Source organism: Plecotus auritus (assembly GCF_963455305.1).
Source record: "Plecotus auritus genome assembly, chromosome: 8".
Lineage (NCBI taxonomy): Eukaryota > Metazoa > Chordata > Mammalia > Chiroptera > Vespertilionidae > Plecotus > Plecotus auritus.
The window spans coordinates 156,118,225-156,128,101 of record NC_137782.1 but is presented as its reverse complement, the minus strand read 5'-3'; the positions used below and the strand labels follow the sequence as shown (position 1 = coordinate 156,128,101).

The following is a 9,877-nucleotide window of genomic DNA, read 5'->3' as shown; positions in this document are numbered from 1 at the left end:
TGCTCTCCATTTTTTAGATGAAGCAGAAATATAAGGCCAGAGTCTTATAGTCCCACTCTATTCAATCTTTCAAAATTAAAATGAATTCTCATTAATTTTGATATTGGTGTTGTTGTTTGTTATTCAAACTGAATGTCTGTGCTGGTTCTTACAAATTCAAAAATATGGAAGTCAGGAATTTGGTAGGAAACTGAGTGGTGCAAGCCTATTTTAAAAAAAAAAAAAAAAAAGGAAAGGAAGGAAGCAACCTAAAATGTAGAATGACCAAATAAAATGCTTACAATGCAACATTTTAATTCAAGCACTTAAAAATAGTAGTTGATAGGAAGGCCTGACCAGCATGGCTCAGTGGTTGAGCATCGACCTATGAACCTGGAGGTCACGGTTCGATTCTGGATCCCCAGTGTGGGCCATGCAGGAAGCAGCCAATTGATGATGCTTTCTCATCATTGATGTTTCTATCTCCCTCTCCCTTTCTCTCTGAAATCAATAAAAATATATTTTAAAAAATAGTAGTTGAAATGAATAGATGCATTAGGCTATATTTGCTACAACATAAAGTAAAACTTCATAACAAGATTATGAAAGTGATTTTTATTATTTTGGCAATGGTGTCCTATTATAGGTAATTACAGATACAGAATTTTTAATTTGGTATATCGAACAATAAAAGCTACATATTAATGCTGTGTCCCTAAAATCTACTTCAGGTACAACTATGAATTATAGTCACTATGTACAGATTAAAAGCATACATGATAAAATACAAAAATAATAAAAGGTTAAATAAGAAGTTATCCTTGAGTTATAAACATCTAATAAAGTATAGCTTTTTATTACACATTTGTTTCATAGCTAAAAACACACAAATGCATATATAATGCTATGCAATTATCTGATCTAGTATAGATGTAATATGAAATATTAAGGCTATGATAACATTTCACAGGTAAAGGCTAAGTTCTGAGACATGAAGGCTTTTAGATAACCCACAAAACAAACCTGAGACACCTTCTTTTTATTTTGGAAAACAAGCAATTTTCTTATAAAGTCAAAGCTTTAATATATAAATGAAGCATTTATATATTAACTATACTTTATTGCAATTACCTGGAGTAGACGTTCTGACTATAATAGTGACCAGCAAGTGCATTTTTTTCCTCTGGCAGAAATAAAACGAGGTTTTCTGATTAGCCAGTAACATGATTACTGTAGCCCCCAAATTTGATTATTTTTCTTTGTTTTGGGGTTTGCTTTCCTTCCTTTAACTAGGTTAGAAACATATTAAATAAACCAGCTAACCTCTAAGCATCCACCTTACTTTCTTCTATATAAGCACAGCTTTCCCACTGCTGAAAGCACATTAACTGAGCCCACGTACATAAAAACTGCATTAAAAACGGATTATGGCACATCTGGATCTGGTTTACTTAATGAGGCATCCAGATTAGTACGTGATTACTGTGCTGCCACACACCTCCCAGAATAAGGAGGATAAGGCAGCCCAAAGTCACTTTCTCAGCCCTGCTGGAGGGAGCGGGGAGGAGAGAGGGGGGAGGGGAGAAGGTAATAATATTTTGGAATTGCCAGTACCAAAAAAGTTTAAATGTATTGGTAGGCCTCATTTCTATAGTTGACGTTAGAGCCCTTAAAAATACTGGCACAAACAGTTTTTCATATTCGAGATGAACGGCTATGAGATTTTATAATTAAAATTATGTGAAATTTCTACTAATAAAAAATTTCAAATCACAGCTCTGGCCGGGTGGCTCAGTTGGTTGGAGCGTCGTCCTGTACACCAAAAGGCTGTGAGTTCAATTCCCGGTTGTGACAGGTTCAGTCCTAGTCAGGGTGCATATGGGAAGCAACCGATCGATGTTTCTCTCTCATACTGATGTTTCTCTCTTTCTCTCTCTCTCCCTTCCCTTCTCACTAAAGAAAAATCAATAAAAACATATCCTCAGGTGAGAATTAAAAAGAATTTTGAGTTAAAAATAGATCTAATATGTTGTGGATTTTTAAAAGTCTACTTGGGATTTAATACAGGTACACAAAAAACATCTTTTTTCTAAATATTCATATTTCAAATTAATTAAATTGGAATGGGTGGGGAAATGTTTAACCATCTTTCTTCCTTTTCAATTTTTCACTCTTTACTCTTTCCACCCCTACACACACAGCCATGATACACTCCTTCCTTTATAATTTTGATGAAAGTTAAACCTTCAGACTTCACTTTGTACTCTTACAATCTTCCATCACTTTTTCTAAGGTTTTCAGATTTGCATAAACTAAATGTATACATTTAGTTCAAGCTTTATGTTTTCAGTTACCAAAGGGACGGCTCGCTGGGTTGCCCATCTTAGCCAACACAATTTATCTGATCAGCTTCAGTGATACACGATGCAGTCCTCAAAACAGCCCCCCGAGACTACCTTCTGATTCTGACTTTCCAAAACACTGGCATTAAAGCTATTTTTAAAAATAATTTAAAAGGAAAAATAGGTCTGTTATAATTTTCCCTCTTCTTTCTTAATAAAGATAACATTCAGGTAATTTGTTGCATTGTTAGCTATTCATCAGGAAACAGGTGAAATTTCTCAGCATTCCAATGGCTAACGGTGAGATTTCCAGTAACTTCAACTTGTACTCAATAATTAGAATGTCTTTAAAATTAAATTAAATTTTAAGCATGCCAAGAGTTTGGAATTATAACATATTTACTTGATCAATTTTTTAAAAAGATTCTGTATTATGAATAGAATTTTAATAAATATATTGTAAAGTAATAAGGAAGAGACATCTTGCAGACCCAATTTTGAGATTTTTCAGTTGTCATTTGAGTTTTGGATGAAAGGCAAGACTTTGCTTCAACGTGGTTTCCATGTCAAAAATAGGTAGTTGACTTAATCTAACTCATTTCATGTATTTGAGACAGAATTAGTTGAATTGGTTATACTTTTCAATTTTCTATGACAATATAAAAGATATATGTTGCACAACCTTTTCTTGACCAAAATAATTAATACTAAGAATAATAAAATAACTAATACATATTGCCTATGAATAATTATATGTGTATACATACTGAGTACTATTGGGTGATTTTTTAAAAAGCTATGCTAATTATTGAACTCAGTGCATTGTAATTACATAATTTAAAGCTTAGCTTAGCTGGTAAGTCGGTTTTTTTTTTGGCGGGGGGGGGATGTTGCTTACAATTGAAATTCTATACTTTGGCAATCAACACAGCTTGGAATGTTTTACAATTTAACAACTTACATTTTATAATTAATGATAAATCACTAAAACCCACTATAATCATTAAACCAACTACTATTAATTTCCTTTTCAGCAAATGACTTTATGAACCATCCAAAAAAGTATGAGAAAGCACATCAGTAGGCCAAAAGATAAATCCATCCACAGATACCAGAGCCTAACTAAGCTATTGTATTGACAAGGAACTTAAGGTCTGAATCTTTTCCCTCTCACCCTGAGTCACATGTCTTACACTGAAATTATTTGCCTTTGCATATTCAACAATATATTCTGAAACTTTGCTTAATACGGTTTTCTACTGCTGTTCAGCCCACAGAATGTCCACCTGGGATCCCACCCACGAAAGCATGGTATTGGAAGTACCTCTTCACCAGGTAGTTCTGCATGTGTGCCCAAATGTGTTTTATCTCCAAAGAATGCTCTCTGGAGAAAGTATTCCCAGCATTCGATGTGCGTATAAAACTTCTTTGGGCCTCTTCACTCCTGAATGGAAAAGAAATCTTCCCAGAGCTCCCGCACAGCCCAGTGCTGATCTGGGCTCACTTTGGAGGCGAACTGAGAAAGTGGCACAGAGGAGCTGGAAAATGTTACTCCCCAACCCCCAAAACTTGAGTCCTTCTAAAATTCCAGCTCGCTTCTGGCTTCTCACTGGCAGTCTTCCTCGGCTTGCAACGTTTGGACAGCCCTGTCGAGGAGCTCCATGGACTCTCTGAGAGTGACATTGATTGTAAATGACTTGGGTTTAATGGTCAGGCCGTAAGTAAAACCCATTTTTGCGGGCTCGTCGGGATTGGCCTTGAAATTGCACTGGTGAGCCAGGATGGAAATGAAGAGAAACAGCTGTGTCTTGGAAATCTCTTCCCCGATGCAGCGCCGTTTGCCCATTGAAAAAACCATCACGCTGCTGGCCAGGTCCTTGTTGATGAAGCCGTCCTGGTCCAAGAACCGGGTGGGATCGAAGTCCTCCGGGTTCGGCCACTTCACGGGGTCGTGATTCACGGACCACTGGTTAACAAACACCACCGTGTCCTTGGGAATGTGGTAGCCCAAGACAGAGGTGTTGGCAGTGGTGGCGTGAGGAATGGTGATGGGCACCAAGCTGGAGAAGCGCATGGCTTCGTAAAGAAAGGCCATGATGTAGGGCAGTTTGGGCTGGTCATCCAGGCAGGGCAGACGGTCTCGACCCACAACTTGATCCAGTTCTGCCTGTACCCGAGCCTGCACTTCAGGGTACCTATTTGGTAAAAATGCAGAGGGAGAAAACGAGGGAGGAAAACTCATTCTTCTTTCACGTAGAAAGCACATTACAACCTATTTTAATCCCACTTTCTTTATCTGAATTAGGGACTGACTTAACTTTTCCCTGCCTCCCCCCAAAATAATCTAAAACAATTCCCTAATTTCTCGCTAAATTGCAAGATGGATAAATTAGTAGTTACATGTCCTGTAATAGGCCTCACATGGCTAACACTCTCTTTCCTGTCATAAGTCAAAAAAGGTCTAAGTTTTCTCAGCCTGAAAAAGTATGATAATGGACAAGGCCAACTTCTCCAGTAGAGGAAGCAGGCACGATGCTTAGGACTCAAAATACTTTTCAGAGGCCCAAGAAATGTTTTCTTTCTTTCTTTTTTTTTTTTCTTTTTTTTTTTTTTTATCAGAAGGGGAAAAAATGAACTTTTCGGTCAAAGAAAATGTTTTAACATATAATTTTAATATATTTATCTTTATACCAATATAGTCATAAAATATCATTTTCTTTTTTATGGAGTAAGGTATCTACAAAGACAAAAGCAAAGCACCCAAGGGCCCATAAAAGTTAAAATGCAGCCCGGAAAGAAGATCCTTCCCCCCCCTCATCTCCCTACTGTTCTCCTTGGTACAAAGGCGATGGGTATATCTTCTAAATGTGAAAGCAAATTCCCAGTGTTCATGAGATTATGGTACCAATTGAAATACGCATTCACTATTGGTGACGTAAACTAGCACAATCCTTTTGGAAAACAAAATCTTACTACAAAGGAAGGTCCAAAAGGGTAGCCTCTCCCCACTCTTTGTAAACCCAGTAATCCACCCAGCAATGTATTTTCAGGAAATAACAAATACAAAAATATATAACCACAACAATGGCTGAAGTTTTTTAAATGTAAACGACCACAGTAAGGCTCAAGCAATGGTTATATACAATGATTATATTACTATAGCAAAATATTATGTAACCATCAAAAATTACTGAAGTGGACATGTTAGCAATCTAGCAATATGATTTTTTAAAAATTATCAAAATAAAGTTTAAAAGATGGGGAAATAGCCATTACAATAAGAGGAAATGTCAGAAGTAAAAAAAAAAATGTAAATAATTATTGCAACCCTGCAGACCAAACCCTCTTTGCCCCAATTGTTCAACTCTGCCAGTGCTGCAGTATGAAAGCAGCCGTAGCCAACAGGTAAATGTATTTTATTCCTTTTGATAAAACCTAAATACAGAAATGGATGGTGTAATGTCTTTTCACCCAAAAGAAGAAAAATGTGCTTATCAGCTATATTGAATTGAAGGTGACCCCAACCTTGTTTTATTTCCTTTCTCTGCCCAATCTGATTCTAAATGAAAAAGGAAGTCTGTTTCAAAAGATAATATGTTTATCTGGGAATGCTAAACATCTGTTGATCCCCTTTTGGGATGTTTGCGTTCTGACCTACCTCCCCCACTATGAGTTTCTGTGATCATAATAGGGAGAAGCGATTTTAAATATACAAAATATTCAATTTGTGAAAGTAGCCGTACAGGATCTCAGGGTTGCAGTGTTGCAGGGGATTCTAATAAAAAACTGTCTTTGCCTTTCAATATCTGAGGCGTCAGAAAATTCGGCATTCCCCACAGCTAACTTGTGCCACCAAGAAATGTCACAACCAGGATTTCTGGTCTCTCCAGGCAATCAAGATTTGCCTTGAGCCAGACATTTGCCCCCTGGGGTCCAGTTGCCAGACAAAAAACAATGGCTAATCTTTTAGTGTAAGTATGTCCTATGTAAAATGTATTTTTTATTTGCTAAATTTCGCACCAAGTGATACCTGGAACTTGTCTGATTCGTGCATTTAAGGAGCTTCATAAAGGTCCGAGGTCTTAATCAAGGTGGTCTCTGGAGACCAGCTAACCGACCCAGCGGGGCCCAGGGGCCAGGAGGTCCGCAGAGGCCTCCTGGATGCCCTGTTTGCCTTTCTGGATGCTGTTCTGCGCTGGGTAAAAGCGACTGCTTCTCCAGTTCTTTACCCGTAAGACACTTCTCTTACTCCTAGCGCGGCTGTTTTACAAAATCCAGCACAACCCACTGGTTCCCGACCTTCTTCCTAAAACTTTCACGTGAACTAACCAACCCGGGGCCAAGTCTGAGGGCCTCCAGACCGGCCTCCGGGCGCTTCCTTTCCCGGGGAACAAAGCTCGGACAGGCCGCTGGCTCTTAGCTCCCGGCCTGGGAGGCCTCGGATCTGCGCGGAGGACTGGCGGAGCTGGCTAGCTGCTGTGTGTATTTAACATTCTGACCGCGTTACCCTTTCTTTCTTTCGGAACCGTTCCAATTATGCTTCTCCTGTGGCAGGGAGGAAGAGATCTAGACTGATCTGAGGGCACTTAAAAAAAAAAAATCTTGTTTTTCCAGGGGGTTTCTCACAAATGTGTTCCTACTTGGAGACGCAGCGACAAGATCAGAGATTCGGAGGTCCCGCTGGGTGGGGCGTGCCCGCTCGCGTGTCCCTAACCCTCCTGTTGGCGCCAGCCTTGCGGTTTGAGGACGCGATGTCAGATTTGAGAGGTGGCGTCCTGCAGCGAAACCTCAAACCCTCCTTGCGCGCTGGTCACGACCTCAGCCTATGCTGGTCCCACTGCACTTTTTTTTTTTGGTTTTATTTCATTTTCATTTTATTTTATTAAGGTATTACATATGTGTCCTTATCTCCCCATTGCCTCCCAACCCCCTCCTCCCCCCATGCACCTTTCATAGGAGGAAAGGAAGGCCGACCCACGCCTCCCGGAGGCTTTACCTGGTGAGAAGGATGAACACCCACTGCAGCGCGGTGGAGAGCGTGTCCTGGCTGGCGCCAAAGATGTCGGTGACAGTAGACGGCACGTAGTCTTCGTCCAGCCGCGCGGCGCTGTCTCCCGAGCCCTGGGCCGCCTCCTTTCCCACCGAGAGGATGCAGGCGTCCATCAGGTCGCGGGGAGCGGCCCCGGGACGGAAGCTTTCGCGGTGCCTCAGGAACTTGTCGAGGACGAAGTTGCTGAAGTTGCGGTTGAGCTGCTGGAATTCTCGGAAGGTGGTGCGCACCGGGTTCGGGAAGCGCTGCAGCCACGGCAGCACGTCCACCAGGCTGCCCGCGCCCACCGTGCGCCCGAACTCCTCGTTGTGGCTGAGCAGCTCGCGGAACTCGGCGTCCTCGTGGCTGTAGCGGCAGCCGAAGCACACGGCGCTCATGACGTTGGCCACCGCCACCAAGGTCAGCGGCCGCGGGTCGAGGAAGGCGCCGCCCGCGCTGCCGCGCACCAGCAGCTCCACCAGCTCGCGCGCCTCGCCCAGCACGTGGCCCTCGAGGACGTGGCGGCCGCGCGGCTGGAGCGGGGAGAAGGTGCGCATGGTGCCTTGCGCCGCGCGCCGCTGCGCCTTCCAGCGCTCGGAGTACTGGCCGAACGCCAGGCTGCGGCCGCCCGACACCACGCGGAAGGAGGCGAAGGACGGCCGGTCAGCGAAGGCGGTGGCCTGCTGCACCAGGGCCTGGCGAATGGCGCGCTCGCCGTTCAGCACCACCACCGGGCAGCTGCCCAGGCGGATCTGGAAGACGTCGCCGTAGCGCCGCGCCAGGCGCTCGAACGCGAGGTGCGGCGCGGAGCCCATCGCCGGGGCGTTTCCGATCAGCGGCCACGCAAAGGGTCCCGGGGGCGCGGACCCGGGCTGCTGCCGCCGCTGCCTCAGCAGCCACTGGCCCACGTGCACCGCGGCCAGCACCGAGAGGAGCAGCAGCAGCGTGGTTTGCTGTGCGGACAGCGTGATGGGCAGCAGGGGATCGTCGAGGCTAAGCCTGGTGGCCATGCTGAAGAGAGAAGGGCAAAGGCGTGACATTCAGGTGTGAGGAGAAAGGGGCGGGCGCCCCGTGCCCCTGTCCGCGGCCTGGGGCTAAACCATAAGCTGTTGGGGAGGGAGGCCGCGGGTAGGGTAGGAAGGGCTGCCTCACTGGAGAAGCAGCTGAAGACGACCTTTCCCATCCCAAACCCACTCCCCGCAGGAAAAGGAAGGGGGCGTGTTTCTGCTTCTCTGCCATCAGCCTCCCCGTCCCACCGCAGCCGCCTAACGGTCCCTGCAATTCGGGGACAACACGGCGGGCATCGAGGCGCTCAGCTCCCTCTAAGTGACTATCACCCCAGCCCTGCGCCTCCCCACCACGGGCCCCCGATCTGCGAGAACCCAACAGGAGAGGCCGCGGGAAGGCAGCTCCGCGGACACACTGACCTGCGAAGAGGCACGGTTTCCAGCGGCGAGGGACCGCGGGCTCCGAGAAGGGGCGGGGGCAAGACGACAACGTGAGTGTCTCCAGAGAGTGGGACGCCCGCCCCAGACACCTGCTGCTGGAGCCTTAGCGCTCACTCTGGAGTCAGGAGGCGCTGTCAGAGCTAGGGGCGCCTGGATGGGGATGGGGACGGAGAAAGGTGGCTCCTTCGCAGAGCCCCGCTGCACGTGACGCCTCGGCAAAGCCGGGGTTTCCTAACAGCGTGGGGATTTAGGTGAGGGGTGTATGAGTGGAGGCAATCCCCAGTTCTCACGACCCCCGAGCTGGTGGCTCTGACAGCTGGAGTCGCAGAGGCGTGGCCCGTTTGCACACAGCCACTCCAGAGTCAAAACGCGCCATCCGTTTTTAAGGTCTGAGTAGAGGGAGGAGGCAGCTGGACCTGGCGGGGGCGGGGCGCGCCAGAGGGCGGGGCGCGCTGGGACTGTCCCCGAGGCTTGGACTCCGACGGGAGTCGCCGCACGCAGGTGGTCACGCGAGGCGGCTCCGGCGCGCCCCGACGGCCTTGGAGAAGTAGCTGGTGATTTTACTAGTAGCGGCGGTCTGAACTTTTCGTGTACCCGAAAACCGCTCTTAATCACAGTCACCCCCAATCGTGGCCGCACGGTTTCCGCGGAATGCGTCCCGGCCAGAATCTGCCCATACCGCTGAGCGCTCCCCGAAACTCCCTTCCCTTCCAGTGACTTAAGCTTCGGTCCCCGAGAGAACACTGCTCGGGGTGCTTGGGCGCCCTAGCCAGGAAGGGAAACCTGTCCGTCTGGAAAAGAGGAAAGTTTGGTTTGTGGCGCGGTTTGTCCGACAGCCTCCCTAGTTATTTTTTTTTTTATCTTAAAGTTCTCGTAAACAAATGGCCCTCAAATGAAGCCCTTTTGCGTGCGCGCAAAGTTCTGCTCGTGCAGCGATATCAAGAATCCCTGAAAGACGCCGCTCCCCTGCCCCAGGGCCCCGACTGTCCTTGGCAGCACTGGCGGGGCGCAGCTGGCCCCGAGATTTCCCGCGTGGAAACTCCTCCAGGTGGCGCCGCCCGCTGGAGGGCGCGGGGCCG

General features: G+C 46.2%; 1 protein-coding gene across 1 annotated transcript; it reads right to left on the bottom strand.

The window, feature by feature from the left end:
- Positions 1–579: 579 nt before the first annotated feature.
- Positions 580–9,677, bottom strand: CYP1B1 (cytochrome P450 family 1 subfamily B member 1). The gene is made up of 3 exons (XM_080685799.1): positions 8,778–9,677; positions 7,318–8,361; positions 580–4,516 (listed from the first exon to the last, which is right to left on the bottom strand). Exons 2-3 carry the CDS (start codon positions 8,358–8,360, stop codon positions 3,928–3,930), a joined length of 1,632 nt encoding a protein of 543 aa, XP_080541925.1. The 5' UTR covers position 8,361; positions 8,778–9,677; the 3' UTR covers positions 580–3,927.
- Positions 9,678–9,877: the final 200 nt, after the last annotated feature.

Bases quoted from the DNA above. Each gene is read 5' to 3' on its own strand.
- CYP1B1 (XM_080685799.1), bottom strand. From the start codon at position 8,360: ATGGCCACCAGGCTTAGCCTCGACGATCCCCTGCTGCCCATCACGCTG. The intron at 4,517-7,317 runs GTAAAGCCTCCG...TTTACCAAATAG, and splicing joins GTGTTCATCCTTCTCACCAG to GTACCCTGAAGTGCAGGCTC.